General features: G+C 37.1%; 3 protein-coding genes, 1 long non-coding RNA gene and 1 pseudogene across 5 annotated transcripts; 2 read left to right on the top strand and 3 right to left on the bottom strand.

The window, feature by feature from the left end:
* The first annotated feature begins 1,413 nt into the window (after positions 1-1,413).
* Positions 1,414-6,932, top strand: LOC133852025 (alpha-crystallin domain-containing protein 22.3-like). Of its 2 annotated transcripts, none has more exons than XM_062288689.1 (3): positions 1,414-1,631; positions 5,640-5,965; positions 6,403-6,932. In XM_062288689.1, the coding sequence occupies exons 1-3, from the start codon at positions 1,615-1,617 to the stop codon at positions 6,636-6,638; spliced, it is 579 nt and encodes a 192-aa protein (XP_062144673.1). In that variant the 5' UTR covers positions 1,414-1,614; the 3' UTR covers positions 6,639-6,932. The 2 variants fall into 2 exon arrangements, with proteins under 2 accessions (XP_062144673.1, XP_062144674.1); XM_062288690.1 differs by having other exon boundaries at positions 1,417-1,631; positions 5,640-5,947.
* Positions 6,933-7,546: 614 nt separating this feature from the next.
* LOC133852119 (uncharacterized) lies at positions 7,547-12,261 on the bottom strand. The gene is made up of 4 exons (XR_009895895.1): positions 11,442-12,261; positions 9,387-10,885; positions 7,922-8,304; positions 7,547-7,787 (listed from the first exon to the last, which is right to left on the bottom strand). It is a non-coding gene; the product is annotated as an uncharacterized LOC133852119 (long non-coding RNA).
* Positions 12,262-14,612: 2,351 nt separating this feature from the next.
* On the bottom strand, positions 14,613-16,440 carry LOC133852642 (putative pentatricopeptide repeat-containing protein At3g05240; annotated as a pseudogene).
* LOC133852364 (uncharacterized) lies at positions 16,411-17,449 on the bottom strand. Its single transcript, XM_062289106.1, has one exon. It carries the CDS (start codon positions 17,254-17,256, stop codon positions 16,528-16,530), a length of 729 nt encoding a protein of 242 aa, XP_062145090.1. The 5' UTR covers positions 17,257-17,449; the 3' UTR covers positions 16,411-16,527.
* An 844-nt stretch (positions 17,450-18,293) lies between these two features.
* LOC133852497 (root phototropism protein 3-like) lies at positions 18,294-20,964 on the top strand. Its single transcript, XM_062289264.1, has 4 exons — positions 18,294-18,509; positions 18,599-18,668; positions 18,840-19,898; positions 20,311-20,964. The coding sequence occupies exons 1-4, from the start codon at positions 18,331-18,333 to the stop codon at positions 20,674-20,676; spliced, it is 1,674 nt and encodes a 557-aa protein (XP_062145248.1). The 5' UTR covers positions 18,294-18,330; the 3' UTR covers positions 20,677-20,964.
* Positions 20,965-21,557: the final 593 nt, after the last annotated feature.

The raw sequence follows: 21,557 nt of genomic DNA on the forward strand, positions 1-21,557 counted from the left end.
GTTCTTGGGTTACAATACAAAAAAAATAAAATAGTAAACACATGTAGCTACCTTGAAACCCCAGCTCCCAACAAGTATTCGCATATTCCTTGTGGCGCGTCCGGATGCTAGTATACCGTCCAGACAGCTACATAAAACCCTACCCCTGTCCGCATCTATCGCATCCCTGTCCAGACACCCCATTGAACATGTAGTCTCGGGAGTAGGTGTTCCCTTAACAACCGAACGCTCATGCGAACACGAGCTCTTTGTAGTAGCTGTCTACTAACCTATTCAGACAAACACTGAACACTAGAAGGCGTCCAGACGGCTCACAAGCCCGTCCTGACTGTTGATTGCGAATAAGAGCCACCTGTCTTCAACAGTTCGGTTCGGTGGCCCTATGGGGTGCTCTCCCCCTTCTCTCTCTCTCTCTCTCGCTCACTCGGTTGTTCTTGTTTAAAGGTGATGGTTGCCAGTTGTATGTAGAAGTTTCTAGTGTAGTGGGTTGGTGGGTCTGGTGTGGTGTGGTGTGTGTAGAAGTTTCTATGGGGGTGCTCTCTCTCTCTCTCTCTTAGTGGTTCTGTTCAAAGGTGACAGTTGCCGGTTGTGTGTAGAAGTTTTTGGTACAATGATGTGTTTTATTTTAGTGTTTTTGGTGAAGATGTGTTTTTAATTAAAATGAATAAAAATAAAAATTGATTATTTTAATAAAATAGAGAAGAAATTTAGATAAATTGATGGATGAAGGTGTTGAAAAGTGATTAGCTAAACTAGCAAAAGTAGATTTTCGTTAGCTAGTTTAGATAAAATTTTACACAAGCGGCTATGAGTGCTCGGCTATGAGTGCTCGAACAAGAAAGCCAACGATTTGACAAGTAAACCAAAAACCGGCAGGAAAAAAGTGATGCATGCTACACGTGTGCTAGATCGGACGCCGGTGGTGCAAGAGGAGTGGCGTGTGGGCAGAGACTTTCCAATTGCAAACAAAACAGGGAAAAAAGAAGAAAATGAGGAAAAGAGGGGACATCATAAAAGTTTTCAAAAATCAAAGAAATTGTGTAAATTTTGCCCCTTTTTTTTTTATTTTTTCGTGACCAACTCTCCCCTACCCTGTTTTTACTCTCCATACTGGAAGACCATTAGCCAAAGGGTTGAGATTTTTTTTTTTTGAACAAAGAAATACTTCTATTCCAATTAGAGATGACCAAGTTAAAGTCTAGAGACCTCACTGTCTCTACAAACAACAGCAGAAATAAAGAGAGACATCTCCTCGAACCAAGTCTTAGAAATACATTTAGAAGAAGCCTTCCTAGCCTTCACATGGATAACAACATTAAAATCTCTAAAGCAATGAGCCCAAGAATAAGAAGAAAAACATGACGTGTCTTGTTTAATTGCCTCCACAAAATGGCCAATTCCACATTTAATTAGCCTTCACAAACCCCAAGCCAGGGACCTTCCAAACTTTGTTAAGCTTCCTCTTTATATTGAGTTTTTTCATAACTATCAAAACCCCCCAACTCCGTCTATTTTAACAAGAGCTTGAGAAAAGCAAAACCCACTTCAATTTCTTACAAAACCCTTCAAAATACTCGACGCCGCAACAAGCAAAGTCTGTACCGTACATCTCCAATGGCTTCCCCTCTCAGGTAAGTACTGCAAATATACATGATGCACAAATGTATAATTTCGTGCTGGCGCGTAAAAATGCAGATACATAATAGACATTTGTTCTTTGTAATTTGGGGTTGTTCTAGAGGCAAGTCTTCTTCTTGGTAAATGCGCGCTTGTGATATTCATGTCGTTTTCTTTCTTAAAAATTGTTTGTGTTATGGTTGTGAAGAAGGCATCTATATTTTATGAATATTGCATTATATTTATTATAAAGGAATTAGTTGGTTTTTTCCGCTGATTGATTTTGGAAAATGATTTTTCCAGAGTTATACAAAGAGTGACCAATTTCGGGGAGTCTTATAGGGATTGTATATTAGTGTGAGGGATAATGAATTTGTTTTGTAAATGTTTGGGTCAATGGGTCACAACAAGCACTCATGCGAGAGAACTACAATCGTGAAATATCCTGAAAATTACCAGTAGCATGGAAAATTAGTTTGGAAACAGTTTTTCAAGATGTCCTACCAAATGGCTTTCCTGACTACTTTTGAAGTTTTCTGTTCATGGAAACATAGAAAATGCTTGTATTTTTTTTTTTTTTTGACACCGACTAGACCAATAAATATGCATTTCCCATTATTGGAAGCATAAAGTGTGTTGTTTTTGTCACTAAATCGACCAAGTATTGTAAAAAATGTCACGGTCATTTTCATTTTTTTTCCAGGCTTTCCAGAAATTGAATTGGCTGTTGTTTTTGTGACCAAACGAGCCAATCGGGATTTGTTTTTGCACTGGTACCTCATACCATTTTCAATTATTTAGTTTTGGTTGCTCAGGCGGCCCCTTTTAAGCCGCCCGTTCTTTTCGCCTTCCCCCCTTTGCTGGTTCCGAAAGTGGTACCTCCGGTGACTCTTGGTTGCCCCAGCGATTCCGGCGAGTCCTCCGGTGACTATTGCTGGGTCTGATTCTTCCGATGGTCCTGGGTTTGCTGCTGATCCACTGCCTAGCAGTTCTGGGTTCACTCCTCCGGGTTCTGTCCCCTTGCTGGTTGGGTCTGGGTTGGATCCTTCCTTCTCCTTGTCCTCTCAAGCCCCTGCGGCACCAGTAGAAAAGAAGAAGTCTGCGCAAACACCTGCGGTTCCAGTAGAAGAGAAGAAGTTTTTTGAAGGTTTGGAGGCTCCTAGTCAGGTACCAGAGTCTGGTGTTGCCCCTCCGTTATCCGCTGGAACGACTGAATTGGGCAAGAAGATCTCTTCGGCTGAGAAGTTGACGCCGGAGAGGGAGCTCCCTTTGAAGAAGGTTTTAGAGCCTCCAGAGGTGAAGGATCCGCCTTTTGTTTGCGACCAGAATTGGGAGAAGGAGGCTTGGAAGAAGGAGGCAGAGCTTTGGGGGAGAATCTCTGAGATGTATCCGGGGGTGACTGAGGAACAGAGACAGAGGCTCATTGAAATCTGGGGCAAGATGATAGAGCGCAAGAAACACGAAAGTAAGAGGGAGCTTCGGAATCTACAAAGTTCCGTCAATTACGGAGACATTAAAGCTTCTTCGAGGTGTAGGAAAGACAAGGCCATTAGGTCGTAGGGTTGTATACCTTGGGGGTTCTTGTGGGTTGTTCGCTGGTGTTTTTTCAGTTTTTAGGGTTTTCTTGGTTTTTTTTGGGTGCGTTGCTTGGGTTCTTTTGTAGGTTGTCTTTTGGGTGTTATTTTGGTTTCTAGGTTTTGTCTTGGGGTCTTTTTGTTCGGGTTTTTTCGGGTCAACTTTGGCTCTCCTGTGTACGTAGAGGCGCCTTACGCTTTCTTTTCTATAAAATTTTACTTATTTATCAAAAAAAAAAGATTTTCATCATTTTAGTTTTTGGAAAGTGTGTTTGTAAAAACCTGTTTAGGAGACCTGAACCAAATGAGGAAGTCTGATTATAGACTAGTTTTTTTATGGCCCCTCTTCATTATGTTCACTTCGCTTACGCTCCGCTCTGACAACTGGCCAACTATACCAGTATTTCGCTTCTATGCATAAGAGAATATGAGTTACTTATTCCAACACACTTTATATATTCCATGTCGATGAAAGCATAACACTAGCTACATGGTGTGGAATTTCATTACCGCTTAGTAAACTTGTGGACCGTACTCATAATCAATCTGTTCAAAATCAACCAGAAGTACTGGATTGTCCAAAATATATGGTTCAAGCTTTAGATTCCTTGTTACTGGACCACTACATTGAGCAATGTTTTGAAGGCTAGACACTGTGCAAACGTGGATGTAAGGGTAATGTTGTGTGTTTTGTTGGCTTCCAACATTGTGTAGTTTTCAGGCCAATAATAATAATAATATATGGTCTAATTCCGCTTGGCCATAGAAGGATCGGTAACAGCTTCATTATTTTCCTGTTAGCTTATGTGACACCAACGATCAAGTTTTTACTGTAAAAGGATGTTTGCATGCATTTGGTGGTCTATAAAGATTTCACTGCCTTAGGTGTGAAGGGAAGGGGTTCATATCAAGAACTTCTCCATTTCATGGATTCCATGTACCTTAGTTCTGAATCAGATTACCCTGCTACTTGCCGTCACCAGACCATCTCCTTGTTGCCATTTCAGTTGGTCTCAATGCACAACTAAATACATGGTATGATTTTTCATTCCATCTAAAGTGGCATGGCTGCTTAATTTTATAATGTGTTTTCTGTATGTCATTGTAATCGAAGGTGTGAGGCCTAAAGAATAACCCAATGGGGGTATTACTTTGAGTGTTGACATTGTATGTTGCCCTGTATATGTAGGGTTTCTTTCATTCAGAATGGTTTGTAGGAGATGGAGTTCCCTAACTTGCATGGCCATCAATTTGATATGGTAACTAATTAGGAAATTGCCAATCAAGGACGTATTTGCAAATATGAGTACCTTCCATTGCCTTGGAATATTCAATATGCAGTTTCCATGGTGAGTATTTGTTTTTTGAGGGAATTGCTAAAACAGGATGTTTGAAGTCAAGCCTTGAAGAAGCACGCACTAGTTGCCTTTGGTAGAAGTAGAAAGGCTCCAGCTCCATCTTAGAGGTTGAAAAAAATTATATCCTGGGCGGTATATCTGTGTGTGAACACACACACACTTACATACTCTCACCTTTGACTTCCTGGACATGCATCATTGGCACATATACCCTTCTGGCTTCAAATGAGAGTGTCCACTTCTTTAGCGGGAAGCTTATTGTCCTACTAAATAAGGAAGCTTATCTGTCCTATGAAATAAGGAAGCTCTCGTATTGTTCAATAAATGAAACTGGCACTTTTGTTTTAGTAATACCAATAATATTTGATCACAATGATGAATAGGGGAAAATAAATAATTGGGAGAGGACATAGTAAATAAAGGTGGTGAGAAAATTGTGTCTTGATAATGTGAACTGTATCTGTATAAGAGTCAAGCTTATAGCTTTTAGCCCTATAACACTTCTATGTCTATGTTAAATATACTTGGACATCATTTGCCCCAAGGAAAGCATATCTCAGCTGTAATGAAATTTTTGGTTGTCACTAGCCAAGAAGAAGAAGAAGAAGATGAAGATGAATAAAAAGATGCTGCACTAAGCTGTTCATGATTTTTCTATTATTGATATTTTTATGTGATTTGTCCAAGTATTTTGCAGCTCCTACGTCTTGATCTGTTTAACTCCACTATTGTGATAGTCCTTGTTAGAGGGTCTTTCTTTTCTCTTCCACCCCCCAACCCCACCACAAAGTGAGTTTATAATGTTGTTTGAGGGGGGGTGGGCATCACACAGGATTGAACCTTGGACCTGTTTCTATAGATAGTAGTCTTGTTCAACACTTTTGTGGTGATATTTTCTATTAACTTTCCAGAACTGGTACACATCTTGATATCAAGGAGGCCTATATTTTATTTTATTTTATTTTTTTAGTTGAATTTTGAAATTATTAATGCAGAGTCAAAATGTTTGGTCTACATGGTGCTACATTTTTCATAGGGAACATATTACACATTATTTGCAATCCCTGATGGATTAATTATTTCCTTCCAGGAGTGGGAGATCAAGAAAAGAAAATAATGAGCCAGGGCCTATAAATCCTCAGCAAGCCATTCTGGCTGTGGCACCACTCAATAGTGTGCCATACATTGGTCCACCTACACCGCATAGCTATACTGTATCATCACCAACTAAAAGGTACACAGAGACTCTGGAAAAAGTTGCCACCAGAGTGGGGGTTGCATTGACTGGATGTGCAGCTATGGGAAAGATTGGACCAGTTATAGGACTAATGGACATCGGCGAATCCAAAGATTCTTACCTTTTTCGTGTCTCCCTGCCAGGGGTAGCAAGGGATGAGAGTGAGTTTCATTCACATGGTACAGTTTGATCAACTATTGAATTCAATCATTTTACTTACTAGTTAAATATTCTTAGGAACAAATTTTATTTCTAAATTATATTGCAGGAACTTTAGTAGTTAGTTTGGCCTTTTCTGGTTATTTTATAACATATGAGGGAAATCATTGTTGATTCATGTGATTTATGCATTAGCTCAAGTGCAACTCTTGATATGGATTTTCTTTCAAATCGGTATGAAATGAAATTGATCTTTCATCTGGTCTCTGTAACATTATTTCATTTGTTTCTATAATCCTTCACTTAAAGACTTTCTCGAATTAGCTAATTTACTTGTTATGAACATAGAATTTCATATGATGCGAGAATCATGGTTAATTTCTCCCATTATACTGCCAGCTTCTAATATTCATCTTTCTAACATTTACTGAGCCTTGTCTTCATTTTCTGACTGCAGATGGTTTCCGTTGTGATGTTGAACCTGATGGAAAAGTAGTAATAAAGGGTGTAACAACGACTGGTGAAAAAATAGTGTGCAAAAACTCCCAAATCTTTCAGATGCACACACAAAATCTATGCCCACCAGGGCACTTCTCTATCTCATTCCAGCTGCCAGGTCCAGTCGACCGGCAACAATTTTCTGGTTCTTTTGGAATTGATGGGATTTTGGAAGGCGTTGTGAAGAAAAGGTGATTGACAAGTCTTACATTTTTGGTGAGCATGGACTGATTTAATTTTAGTTGAGAGTATAACAAGGACAGGAGGAGCTTTAGAAAGGATGTTGTTCAGAGTGCTGTTTGCCTGCAACTTTGTAGATATACGTTCCTACATAGAGCTGAATGACAAAAAGCGATAGTGCATCATTTTAAGACTTTGTTTAGTTAAGTCAAGTCTATGCTATTTCTGATAAATTTTACAATTACAAAGTGTTGCTACTTTTGGGAATTATAAATTTTTAGAAGGAATACAACCAAAAGACGGTAACTTTTTTTTTTTTTTTTTTTTTTTTTTTTTTTAAAAAATTTATTTATTTATAAGTACAACAGTAACCAATTACAACAAAAAAGAAAAAACACAACAAGAGAGCTTGGGCAACCCAAAATTGAAACTAAGAATGAAAGTACGCGGGGGCAATGTTTTCGAAGATGCGGGCCCATTAGCTCGAGGCACGGATGCCACAAAGTCGGGGTCACCATTAAAGGTGATTTCAAATGTGTATTGAGTCACAAGGACCCAAACACCTAAACAGGGGAGAAGGGAACAACAAAAAAACCCATAAAAACATACAAACAAACACAATACCCCTGGAGTTGCAACACCCATTACACCCACCCAAAACACCCTCTTATTCTGCTCGAACGAGTGGCAGGGGATGTACGTATGTGGGGGGGCAACCAAATGTTTTCATCCTCCTTCCAAAGGCACCTTATATTGGTAGCTTCTTTTGGTGCCGTGCTTGTCGTTGCCCTTGTAATGGCTTCACCTACAATTGTGACAAATGCAACTTCGGCCTTGATGTACAATGTAGACAAGACCAACACCAAGGTATTGTAAATGCTGTAAATACTTGACGGTTGGTAACGTTAAGAATGCATACTCATGCAGCTATAACTCATGTATCTTTGAATATAAATAAGAATGCATACTCTGTCTTTGGTTAAGAAAACCAAATCAGCATTTGATTTTTCAAATTATTACAGATCATTTGTAAAGGTCCAATTTATCTATCTTTTTCTTTTGTTCTTCCTTTGTCCCCTCTATTTTCTCTTCTTCATCAACACGTCGAAGGCCACCCCAATGCTTGCCGTAGTTCCGTCCCTGACCCTTCCCCTCCGTCTCTTCCTTAAAAATAGGAAAACAAAGAAAAAATAAATAGCAATTTCAATATACAAACAAGCACATACCAGAGAGAGAGAGGCAAGAGGGACTTCTTGGACCTTGACCCCATGATGCTCAAAACTCACGAAAATACTCACAGTTTTGGTTCCTCAACAATTTCCCTGATCCCATTGAAGTCAAACGAAACATCCTCAAAGTGCAGGAAAGTCTGGAATGGGGCTTTTGAGCCGCTTTTCCATGCTCTCATATCCCATAGCATGTACTTCAAGTGGATTTTGAAGCTGAAAATTTCTTGGGGGTCCTTCCATATATGCTTCAGTTTTGGCAGATGAATCAGATGCAATTCTTTTAATTGAGTGGCTGTTACAGCACATGTTTCTTGAACAATAAGATTTTCACAAAACTCAACTTTTATAATCTGAGGTTTGCAAAAGGAATCTGCAGTGAATTGGTTATGCCATATAATCTTCAAGTCAACCATGTAGAAGATTCTCAATTTTTCCAAACTAGGGAATGGAACCTACAGAATTCATCCGGTATGTGTTAATGACATATACAACCATCATATTGAAGATAAGATACCAAGTAAAGATGACAAAAATTTGTAAGTTTGTAATCTTAACAAGGGAACGAGTAGAAGGTAAAAAATTAAAAATCAACCTCTTTGTAGAAGAGAGGCTGCACAAGAGTATGAGGATTCTCCTTTTAATTAGTTCATTTTGCCAACTTTTTCATCTACAAGGTCCCGTTCTATGTATCATAACAAAAATTAGGTTCACTCTGTCTAGACACAATATCACTTCTACCATAATGCTGGACATCTTAAAAAAGTAGTTAAAGCTCTCACCTCTTGCACAACCTCTCTTTGTAGAAGAGAGGTTGCACAAGAGTATGAGGATTCTCCTTTTAATTAGTTCATTTTGTCAACTTTTTCATCTACAAGGTCCCGTTCTATGTATCATAACAAAAATTAGGTTCACTCTGTCTAGAAGCAATATCACTTCTACCATAATGCTGGACATCTTAAAAAAGTAGTTAAAGCTCTCACCTCTTCAACCAAGAAAAAGGTGTGCGGAATTGAACCACCCCCAATGTGTATATAATATATGTGTATAATTAAAACAAATAATAGTAAATAAAAAATATGAAAGAACCAGATATTGCATGATCATGAACCAAGGAAGATTCTTCAATTTGGGTAATGTAGCACACTCGAAAGAGCTTTTCAAAGGTTCTAGCCACCCAAAAAAGAAAAGGGTTTCAAACGTCACAGAGTAGTAGTGGTATTACTAGCTAATTTATGTGTCTTAAGGATGTGATATGGCTTCAAAATTAATCATAAATTGGTTAATAACTAACTAGTATTTTAGAAACCCAATTAACAGATTTCACAAACCTTCATCTCCACAGATACTCCTATAAAGTCGATCCTTGTTCAATGCCCGCACACAAAAAGTCAAAGAAATTTCTTGTGACATTACAAAAATTCTAGTAATGGTAAAGAAGATTAAGTAGTTCGTTCCATTTATAAGCAATATCACTTCTATCACTTCTACCAAAATGTGTGGACATTTAACGAGATTAGTTAAGGCTCTTACATACCTCATCAACCAAGGAAAAGGGGTTGTTTAATCTCAAGTTGGCTCTCTTAAAAGCTTAAAAGTTCAGCATTGGCCATTCTGAAGTTTGCACTTCAAGGTAAAACCACTTGAGTCTTGGTAGCACTGCAAGCTGCAGGACAGTTACTTGCAGGAAGACGAACCCAGCTATTGGTTGCACCGCTTCTTCCCCTGCAACAATTTCCTCCGGTACCTTAAATCAACTATCACAAGTTGCTCCCATTGCATGAGACATCTAGCCACAGAGGCCAGAAATAGACTTTTCAAACTCATACATCCCGCAACACATACACTTTGTATATTTTGAAAGCTGAAAATTGATTTGGGGTCTTTACTCCATACATGCCTCATATTGGGAAGCCAACTCAAATACAATATTTTCAACTGAATGGCTGTTACAACATGCATTTCTGTAACAGTTGGCATATCAAATTAAAAGATGTTCATTATTATATTGTAAGAGCTTGTAAAAGGAATCCACGACAAATTGGTTCCACCATATGATTTTCAAGCCATCCATGTGGAAGATTCCCAAATATTCAAAACTAGGGCAGGCAAGCTGCAGGGTTCATCCCATGTGCTAATTACACACATATTAGTAATAACTCGCATAACGGGTTTTTTTCAAAAAAGTTTAGAATAAAAAAGGGGATGCTAAAAAGATTTACCTCTTCATTGAAGAGAAGTTGGATAGCGATACGAGGGCTCTCATTTGCATTCATTTCTTTGAGTTTTTTGCTGGTTGTCATGCCCAAACTAACAGGTTTGGATATGAATGTCTTTAATTTAGGGTAATGGTCTATCATTAACACCTTCAAGGATGGAAATTTGATATTACTTCCTTTCGCATAATCTTTTTAGGATTGGAAGCTCTTCTAGGAACATGGATTCTAGTCGAGGGAACAACACCTTAGGAATTGTTTCTTCTACTACTCCTAAATTTCTTCTAGGAAGATGGATTCTAGTAGAAGAAACAATTCCTAAGGTGTTGTTCCCTCGACTAGAATCATGTTTCTAGAAGAGCTTCCAATCCAAAAAAGATTATGTGAAAGGAAGTAATATCAAATTTCCATCCTTGAAGGTGTTAATGATAGACCATTGCCCTAAATTAAAGACATTCATATCCAAACCTGTTAGTTTGGGCATGACAACCAGCAAAAAACTCAAATAAATGAATGCAAATGAGAGCCCTCGTATCGCTATGCAACTTCTGATCAATGAAGAGGTAAATCTTTTTGACTTGTTTCCCTGTTTTAGCCTCCTCTTTTTTATTTTAAACTTGAAAAGAAAAAAATAGTTATGAGAGTTATTACATATAGGTGTGTAATTAGCACATGGGATGAACCTTGCAGGTTGCTTCCCTAGTTTGGAATATTTGACAATCTCCCACATGGATGACTTGAAAATTGTTAAATCAGCGCTTGCGATTTAAATTATATTCTAACACTCTTTCTTGAACAAAAACTCCCCTATGCCTAACACCTGCAATAATTACAAAAGGAAGGGATGAGATCCCGAGATTATTATAAGAAATTAAAGCTGAAGCTAGAAATAAAGTCAAAAATAGATCCAAACATATCTATATAATATAATCCTAGAATTCTTTAACTAAAAGACCGAGGAAAGGATATAATGACAATGATATGGCGATCAATGAGACCTTTTTTTTTGTGCCGGTTGAGAAGCTGCAGGAAGTAGGTCATGGTGGATCCGGGGTGGCGACTCAAGGTCAGTGGAGGGCCATGTGCGTGGCGGAGATGAATGGAAAACGGCAAATCTAACTTCTATCTTCCCACGACGAAAAAAAGAAAGAAAGAAAAGACACCCCCCCCCAAAAAAAAAATGAAGGTAAAAGATAAGAGAAAGTAGAAGAGAAAAAAAAGGAGCAGGCACAAACCTAAAAGCAAGAAGAAAACAACCAAAGCAATGCAATGGGATTAAAGAGAAAAGGAGGAGCAGACACTCGTATACTAGTACATCTAGTCACTAGAATAAATTAAACAAAAGCAGAGAAAAGATGGAAATTAGAACCACGTACCTCTCTTTGCCTGCCCCGAATCAAGACTGCACTTCAAAGATGCTCACCGGAATGAATGTGAAAATCAATATCAGACTTTGGCCATGAAACTTTACAGTGTGTGATGAAGATGGTAAAGTGACTTTAAGAGCATCGTTTCACTCAATCTCTCGCTCTCTCTTCTCCCGCTTCTTTCTCTATCGTCTCTGTCTCTCAACCTCTCTCTCTCGTCTTTGTCTCTCAATCTCTATCTCTCTTCTCCGTCTTCTTTCTCTTTCGTCCCTGTCTCTCAATCTCTCCCTCTCTCTCGTCTCCATTGATTTCTGGGTTTTGCTGTTCTTCGTTTTTTTGTTTGTTGATTGTTGATTTCTAGTGGAATTTGGGGGTAGGGGGTTTGAGTTGTGGAGTTTTGGGGTGTGAATTTTGATCAGTGAGTGGTGGCGGAATATGCGTTTTGAGGATTTTGTGTATTTTTATGTGTTTCAGCCTTTTGAGGATTTTGTTTTTCGTTTGTTTAATCCTGCATTCTGGACTGAGATGAGAGAGAGAGAGAGAAAGGCGTGAGTTGAAGAGGGAGATGGGGTGCTGCGAGAGGAAGAAGAAAAGATTGGCAGAGAGAGAGGAAAAACCAGAGCAGAGACGACAATGGATCCAGATCCACGGTAAGAAATTGCCGTGGACAGCAATTTTGACACACAAGGCTAAGAACATCCCACGTAAACCCCTTATTAAATTTTAATTTTTAAACCAAAATTTAACCCCTTTCTTTCTTTTTATTACCTTTCTCCCCTACTCTTCTGCATCTTCCTCTTCTTCATTTCTCACTCTTCCCCATTTTCTTGAAAGGAGAAGCATCACATGCGTCAATAGTATCATTTAACGAAATAGATACAGTCTATTTTAAAGGAAATGTATGGTGCGTTTGGGTATTAAATTTTAAGAATTAGAATTGAATTCTAATTCTATTTACAAATATTGAGGTAAGAAATTATGTTTGGGTGTTGAATTTTGAGATTGAAAAATATTATATTTTAATGGTAAGAAATGATTGATAGTTTAAAAAGTTGTGTGTAATGATTGGTATTTTGAAAAGTTGTGTGAAATAATAATTTAAATAATAATAATTTATTATATATTGATTATTTAATTAAAAATAAATAAATAATTTTTTTTAAAAAAAATAATTGAAATCAAAATTAAAAATTAAAAAAAAAAAATGAAGCAAGGGTGGCTGCCGGTTGGCAGCCACCCTCAGAGGAGGTTGGGGGTGGCCGCGCGGCCACCCCCAGTGCTCGGGGGAGGCCGCGCGGCCACCCCCGGCCACCCCCAGTACTCGGGGGAGGCCGCGCGGCTACCCCCAAGGGTCAGGGGTGGCCGCGCGACCACCCCCAAGGGTAAGGGGTGGCCGCGCGGCCACCCCCAGTAGTCGGGGGAGGCCGCTCAGCCTCCCCCAAGGGGGTGGCTCCCTCTGTTTTTTTTTTTTAATTTCTTTTATTTTTTTATTTAAATTATTAATATTAATTTCTTTTATTTTATATTGATTTAAATTATTAATATTAATATTTTTTTAGTCAACTTTTTCTGCACTGGGTCCCACCAGGAATCTCAAAATTCGGGTCAAAATCCGGGTTTTTGGGCGGGTGGGTGGGTTTTAGAAAAAATCCGGATTGAATAATTATTCATTTCTGTACCCAAACAGTTCATTAGAATTTAAAGTTGATGCATATGAAGTCAATGAAATATAGAGTAACATATTCCTTAATGAAATGAAGAGAATCCTATTATTCAATAATGGCTATTGAAAGAGGAAAAATTATATTTTTACATTTTTTGTACATCTCATTTTTAAATTTATCTTTATATTTATGGAGTTTACATTAAACCCTATAAATTCAATATTTGGTTTATGTAAATGTACAAAAAATATATAAGATATGTAAGTGTATCATTTTTCCAATTAAAAGGGCTACTTGGACATATTTTGGCCGCGACCATTTTTCTGGATATTTATAGTAAATGATGTATTGAGCAAATGTTTGGAGATATTCATGGTATGTTTCCTTTATCTATGTAATAGTTTTTTCAGACAATGATTATGTTTTTATATTGTTTGGAGTACATTATGTGGCTTATATTCACAATTAATAGATATGGAAGTAGTTGAAGGAGTTTTATTTGATTTTTGGATTTAATGATAGTTGAATTGTGAAATAGAATATTCGTGTATTTGGATTTGGGTTGGTTAAGGGTGCGTTTAAGTTTTCGATTTCGTAGACAAAAGTGCAATTTTAATTTAAATCGCAGAAAATAAATTGTTTGAAAATTGTTTTTTTTTTTTTTTAAATGTCTTACAAGTAAAGGGTGATTTTTTGAAAACACATAATTTATAATGTTAATTTACGATTTTAAAGGTAAAACTATAATTTTGTCAAACGCTTAATTGTTTTTTTTTTTAAATTACATTTTCAAATCACACATTTTAAAAATTGTTATTTTTAAATTATACTTTTTGAAATTGCAACTTTCCTAATTAACATGTGCAAAAAAAAGGAGAGGATATATTGTTTTTATTTATAAAATATTAACAGTGATTTTTTTAAAAAAAAAAAATTAAAAAATTTAACACCTCTAATTTTTTTTTTTTTTTTTTTTTGAGTAACACCTATAATTTCTTAGGAAACAAGAAACACGGCGTTTAATTTTTTTTTTTTCCAAAAAAAAAAAAAAAAAAAAAAAAACCCGGCGTTAAAAATAAGAGACAATTCTCGTAGTTTGTAGAAAAAATGCTGCTAATTATCTTCAATATTTTTTTGAGAAGCGACGTTAAAAAATTGGAGATGAAGACAAATGAAGAGAATTATCTTTAATTTTTAATGTCATTTTTTTTATAAACGATGTGAATTTGTTTAAAATTGTCATTTTTTTTTAAAAAAGGTCGCAAAATTTACATTCCCGACATTGGTATTATAGGAAATTAGAAAACAACGATGAAAATAGCATTTTTTTTTTTTTAATGAAAACGTCACTAATCATGTTTTTTTTTTTGACATATTACAAAATGAATTATGATATAATTATGAGCTCGGCAATTTCAGTTCCACCGCACTATGCAAAGATTTTTTACAATCCTTCTGTCATATATTCACCGGCCTAATGCCTGAGGTTCCTTATATGTTATAATTATGATATATTCTATGAACCGTATATGTTAGAAAGAACATGAACTCCACTACCCTGAGGCTCCGGTTCCAACCCCATTATGCGGCTTCTCACTTGGTCAACTAGATTCACGTTTTCATGAATGTCACAGTCATTTAGAAGAGCATCCCATATGGCAATTTTGGGTCTGGCTGGCATTTTCTTCACTAATCTCTCTGCCTCTTCAAAATGACCTGCTCGACACAGAAGCTCAACCCTGCATGCAACCACAGTGTGCTAGTGTTGGCTCCATGCTGTAAACATCTGCCATTGAGGTAAATTGTCTCTGACCTTCTTCAACCAGTCCAACATGGTTATCTGCACTTAGAACCCTAATGTATGTGATCTCGTCAGGGATAACAGTAGCATCCTCTTGAAAGTACTTAGTGCTTCCTCTCCATGTCCATATGCATGGCTAAACCAACGACCATGCTAGTTCATGCCATCACATCTTTGGCTTTCAATTTACAAAAGATCTACTGCGAACTTCTTGCATCTCAAATTTCAGCATACATATCCACCAGGGTAGTTTCAAAAGCAATATCCTTGCTGATGTTGGTCTTTGATACAAAAACATGAATGCTTGGCCCAATGGCCAATGTTAGAGCCCCAAGCAAGTATAGGCAACTATGATGCTAAAAAAGGTAGCTGTGTTCGGCTCAAACCCAGCAATCAGCATATTAAAGAACAGGCCTAATGCCTCCTCAACCCTGCCATACTGATTATAAGCACCAATCATGAAGTTCCAGGCAACCATATTTCTTTCAGGCATTTTGCTGAACAGGTTCCTTGCATATCTGAAGCTGCCACGTTTGACACATATCCATAATGGCTGTTGCAAGTATCACATTGGAAATTCAAGTCTGATTCAAAGGGATCATATCCAAGTTGGCAGACACGAATGTGAACCCATTTTCCAGTGTCTATATATCTCTGGTATGAGCACATGCAACTAATACATCCACCAAGGCAATCTCATTAGGCTCTACGGTCCAAAACTCCATGTCTTCCTTCAAACACCAACCGTTATTAAACTAGTCCTAGCCACCACATTCCACTTTGGTATACAATCAACCACTTATAATCCTTCTTCCATATCTGCACAAGATACATACATATTGAGGAAACCAAAAGAAGCATACACATTCAATTCAACCCAGTTTTCACAATGTGATCGTGAACTGCTTTTCCATAAATTGGATCAGTAACTACTGAACATGCTTTGAGCACAGAAGGGAACATAAAATGGTTCAACGAGACGACCAACCCTTTTGCTGCATTTCTCTATACATAAACAAAGCCTCATCTAGGTTCTACTCTTAGAGTAACCTTTTATCATAGAGTTCCAAATGTATAAATTAGGCACTTCAATTTGGTTAAAAATCGAGTTTGCATAATTGAAGTCTCCAGCTTCAGAACTTGTGCAAAAATCAATAAGCCTGCTCAGGCCTCAGGGGGATTACATTTTTTATGACTGATGTGATCATCAGCCCATTAAACTATTTCAACCCAGTCATGGTTCTGCAGTTAATCTAACAAAGACAGGGTGGAAGGTCTTTGGGGAATTTCCCTGGGCAGATACAAGAGCTTGTGGATGTAATTAAGCATCAATAGGAGCCTAGAGAAAAGTTCGGGTGCTAATGCCACATTTCAAGATATCAAGATTTTCGACTCTATGCAGACTGCAAAGTATTTCAAATTGACAATCACTGATCGGACTAGCAACATCAAGTTCATATAAATTTTCAATCAAAGAATACATAGTATGATTATAGGGAAAAAAGAAAAGAAAAGAAAAAGCATACAGAATTAAATGAATCATCTTTTCACTGTCTATGATAAGAAAAAAGACTAAACAATGACAATCCAGAAAAGAAAAATAACTCCATATTTGTTTTATAGAGCTCTTTTACAATGATCTACCACCTTTACGTCTTCTTCTTCTGCCAACCTCCATCATTGGATGACAAACCCTGACCCTTTCGACCCATTTTTGCATCTGCTCCCTCCTTAACCCAAAACCCATCAAAACCCCGCCTACACAGAACCCCAAAACCCAATCTTTACTTCTTCTCTTTCCCCACCACTGAATCAAAACAACATCAAGTAGCCCAATACCCAAACACCCACAAAGCACATTGCGCTCTAACTCTTTCCCAAACAACAAACCCAAACCAAAAATGAGCAACAACCCAAGGAGCAACATTTTTATCTTCCCTTTCCTTCTCCACCCATCAAATCCTCCTCCTCCAAACACCTTCCAAAGCCACACACCCGCTCCATTTCCATCTCCGCAGCCGATTTCCCCAATAACCAAATCTAACGGCTGTGGTAAAATGTTGATTTTTGAGGCCATGATTGATATCAATTCGAGTGCGTACCTTGTTAATCTTTGAGACCCATTTCTTCTTCTTTTTTTTCTTGCACATATAACTGGTTGTTGGGCCTTTCTTGCACAGATAATTGGGTTTTGTATCTGGGTTCGATGCAAAAGGAAAAGCGATGAGCTAATAAAAGACAATTTCGGTGCAAAGATATTGGTGTTAGAAAGGGAAGTATTCATTTCAGCAATTGGGTATGAAAGAAAGAATTTATGTGACAGGTGGGTTTGGGTTTTGGAGTAAAAGGTCTCCTGCATTGTGCTCTCCTTAGTGCTTTGTGTTCTTGAAGAAGAAATGACCGTTAGAAGGTGCTCTCTCTCACGACTCACGAGCGTTATTACTGAGCAAAGCAGTGGGCCATTTTTTGTTCTAAAGCCATGAGATCCGATATATGGGTCTTGGGTCAATTTATAAACTACGGGTCGTCCATTTGAAAACAAGATGTTTGGGGAAATGTCCTCTTTCGGCCTGTAGGGCAATAATCAGATTCTCTTATAAAAAAAAAAAAAATTAGTATATTTTACTAGAGAACTTCATTTAAGTATATCGAACTTTTACTATTTTTAAAAGAATATATATGAACTTTAAAATGTCTCAATTTAATATATTTATTTTTCAAAAAGTCTTAATTTGGAATCATTTATTAGAATTTTTCGTTAAATCCTATCAAAATTTTTAAAATACTTATGTTTTTTTTAAAAAAAAAAAAATTATTAAAATTTTTAAAGATTCAGGCATGAGTATTTTGTAAATTCTGTTAAATTCTAATAAACACATTATCCTAACAATTTTTTTTTACTTCAAAGGTTTACTGTCTTTTACTTGATCAAGTATCTAATATCTGTTGTGAGTGATAGGACTAAAACAGAGGAGCCAAAAAAGAGTAGGATGTTGAAATGACACTGACCCCATTATATTTGTTCAGATTTGTTGTGAGTGAGGAACCAAAAAGAGCAGAACTTTGAAAATACTATTGAATGAAGAAGAAGTTTGTTCAGATTTGTTGTGAGTGATGAACCGAAAAGAGCAGAACTTTGAAAATACTATTGAATGAAGAAGAAGAAGAAGAAAATGAAACTACTGAATGAGCAGGCTAACTTTCTTTCATTATTTTCATTTTTAATGAGAGCTGACACTGATGGAGAAAGGTGGTTCGATGTCTCTCTCTATAAGTGGATGATATTATCAAGGCGTTGGCTCCATTCTGTCCACACTTTTCACCTGTACCTAAAATGACTCAAGGGATGGCAAAAGGCAACAAACCTTCTTAGTGACATAACCACTGCAAAACAAATATTGCATAATCTCAGTAAGAAAGCCTCGAAAGAAGAATGCAATACAGATGTGCCATCCCTGCCGAACATGTTAAACCTACAATGGGAAGGAGAAGTCTTGACACAGTTAATTTAATTCGAAGCTCAATATCTGGCAGGAAAAGCAACCGATGTGTCATTTTTCCAGCAAATGTCAGCATGGTTGCCGAAGCTCTAGAAAGAAGAAACAAGGATTGGTAAACACACACAACACCCTCCTCCTCTCTATCTATAGATTTATATGGATTGTTGATTATGTTCAACGACTCCCATTTATTCCATGCAGGATTGTCCGAACAAAATTTGAGAGTGATCTGATCATACAAGTTGGAGATTCAACCTTTTACTTGCACAAGGTGCACTCAATCACTCTGTTTTCAATTACTCTGTTTTCAATTCATACAAATATTAGATTAGCTTAATATATTAGCTACAAACTGAAAATAATTATATCTTTGCTAATCATACAAGATATCAGGTCCAGATTCATTAAAATTCAATTAAATAGAACTTTGTTTTTATGGCAGCTCCCTATGGTGTCAAGAAGTATATATTTGAATAAACTGGTATTTGATAGAAGAAGCAATGGCAAGACAGACGTGCAACTAGACAATCTTCCAGGAGGAACAAAAACTTTCGAATCAGTAGTGAAATTTTGTTACGGATGGAAGGTTGAGTTAACAGCAGCCAACATTGCTCCATTATATTGTGCTGCACATTTCTTGGAAATGACTGACGATCTTGAACAAGGCAATCTCATTTCCAAAACTGAGGCTTTTCTAAGCTTTCTAATCCTTACCTCATGGAAAGACACATTTCAGATTTTCAAAAGTTGTGAACCCGTTTCTTCGTGGGCCAAAGAGTTGGGAATTGTGAAGAGATGCTCAGAAGCCATCGCCTTGAATGTTCAAGCAAATAATGTCGAGAACTCAGTACCTGAAGACAGACATCATAATTGGTGGTTTGAAGATGCTTCAGCCCTTCGAATAGATCATTTTATGGAAGTGATTCAATCCATTAAAAGTAAAGGGGTGAGATCAGAGCTTGTAGGATCATGTATAGCACATTGGACTGCAAAACGGCTTTCCCAAATCACTTTTGGACTTCAAAATTTGACTCCCAAGCATATGACACACCAGTTACAAAGAGTTACAACTGAGTGCTTGATTAAGCTGCTTCCTGTTGAGGAAAATTCAGTTTCTTGCAATTTTCTACTACACCTTCTCAAGGTAGCTTTAATGGTGAAAATCAATTCTGAATTACTGAATATGCTAGAAAGAAGAATCTCTTTCATGTTGGAGCAGTGTCGTGTTCCAGATCTCTTAGTTAAGAACTATGGAGATGATGACAGTGTTTATGATGTGGGCATTGTTGTTAGGGTGGTAGAATCTTATGTTTCTTTTGTTTCAAGCAAACCCACACCAAAACTATTTGTTGTGGGAAGGTTGGTGGATGGTTATCTTAAACTGGTTGCAAGGGATGAGAATCTTTGTGCCAAATGTTTCCAGTCACTTGTAGAAGCATTGCCAAAAGATGCGCGGTTTTGTGATGACAACCTTTATGGAGCCATTGACATGTATCTCAAGGTACGTAAATGTTTTCCTTCTCAATCATCAACATTGGCTGAAAATTTAGTTGTTGAGACCAGGAACATCATAAAATAGGGAGTTAGTTTGGCTAAAACAATCAGCATAGTAATGTGATTTTTATTGGATATTTTAAAAGCTCAAAGCTTAGCACAGCAGAACAATTTCTTCATTTACACCTCCCGAAATATAAGTGGTTTTGCAATAATAATCTCGAAGTTTAAAAATTTGCAATATCGGTATATCATGTTTTTCTTTTTTAGTTTCACCCTTTTTTTTTTTTTTTGTTAAAATGTCCAAAATGCCTCTTTAAAAAAATAAATATGATTGCAAAACTGCCTTATACTTCAAAAGGTGTAAGGAAAGCTTTCCCATTTTATTAATAAACCTCAAGAACATGTAACTTGTGCAGGCACACCCTAGCTTGACAGAAGAAGAAAGAGTAGGTGTATGTAGAACCCTTGAATCTCATAGACTATCACAAGAAGCGCGTGAGCACGTGATGAAGAACAACCGGATGCCGTTGAAAATCGTGACACGATTCATCCAATTAGAGCAAGTAAACATGACAAGGTCAATGACAGCTTTTGGATCAAAATATCAAAGAACCAAGACTTCAATTCTTAGACTAAGTAAGTTAGGGAGGAGATGGATGAATTCCCAGAAAGAGATCAAGATAATGAAGAAAGAGGTTGACAAAATGAAGGTGCAACTCAATGAACTACAGATGTGTAAGCTAAAGCTGGAAAAACAAGTGAAGAGAAGATGCCTTCATTAGAAGGAAAAACTCAGCTTTGTACGAAATACTTTTATGTTGGCTCTTCGATTTTGTAACCATTAGATTTCCTGTGTGTGGAGGATGGTCTATGACTACTATGTGCTGGCAATATCAGCTGGCAGCCATCACTTGTTCTTAGAAATATTACCACAGACATTTCCCCTGTACAGCTTGGACTATTTCACATCTGTAGTGTATCAGGACAACAAGCAAAATTCACTGTACTTTTCTAGGCCTTCTAATCGATCATGGTAGTTCTTAGGGATAACTATAAGTAGAATAGAGAGTACAAAATAGTGTATAAGGGTGATTACACCATAACAATGGTGGTCACCCCCTGCACCCTATGATCTCCATGGATGGTGATAACTCTTCATGAAGAGGTGCATGGAAGCCTATAAATAGGCTATGGGGGCAGTGGGTTACTCATTCGATTTTTTCTGCCATTTTCTTAGCTTTGGTTTCCTCCTGCATTCCACCCTAACAAGTGAAACCATCCACACACAAATATTCAAAGATCTATCAATTTGTATCAGAGTCAGTTGGAGGAGGAAATCAAGAACAACGTGAAGAGTGGCTGTAAATGAATTGAGCTGCTCATAAACAGCTCGAGCTCGAGTCGAGTTTGGTTCGTTTAATAGATGAACCGAGTTTGAACATAAATTTAAGCTCCTTTATTAAATGAATAGAGCTTCAGCTGGACTCGTATAAACTCGTATAACTTCATTTTATTATATTTTATAGTATTTTTTATGTAAAAATGAATTCTCTTTGTAAGGTAATAGATATAGCTTATATTATTGTAATTTTGACTCTTGATCTAAATATACATGTATTTTTATGTGTATATTGATTGTATATACATACTATAAGATAAACAT

This window comes from Alnus glutinosa, chromosome 12, assembly GCF_958979055.1.
Source record: "Alnus glutinosa chromosome 12, dhAlnGlut1.1, whole genome shotgun sequence".
Lineage (NCBI taxonomy): Eukaryota > Viridiplantae > Streptophyta > Magnoliopsida > Fagales > Betulaceae > Alnus > Alnus glutinosa.

Coding starts and splice junctions, on each gene's coding strand:
- LOC133852025 (XM_062288689.1), top strand. Junction 5,966..6,402: donor GAGTGAGTTTCATTCACATG/GTACAGTTTGAT, acceptor TTCTGACTGCAG/ATGGTTTCCGTTGTGATGTT.
- LOC133852364 (XM_062289106.1), bottom strand. CDS start 17,256: ATGCAGGAGACCTTTTACTCCAAAACCCAAACCCACCTGTCACATAAA.
- LOC133852497 (XM_062289264.1), top strand. CDS start 18,331: ATGCAATACAGATGTGCCATCCCTGCCGAACATGTTAAACCTACAATG. Junction 18,669..18,839: donor CAACCTTTTACTTGCACAAG/GTGCACTCAATC, acceptor TTTTTATGGCAG/CTCCCTATGGTGTCAAGAAG. Junction 19,899..20,310: donor CCATTGACATGTATCTCAAG/GTACGTAAATGT, acceptor TAACTTGTGCAG/GCACACCCTAGCTTGACAGA.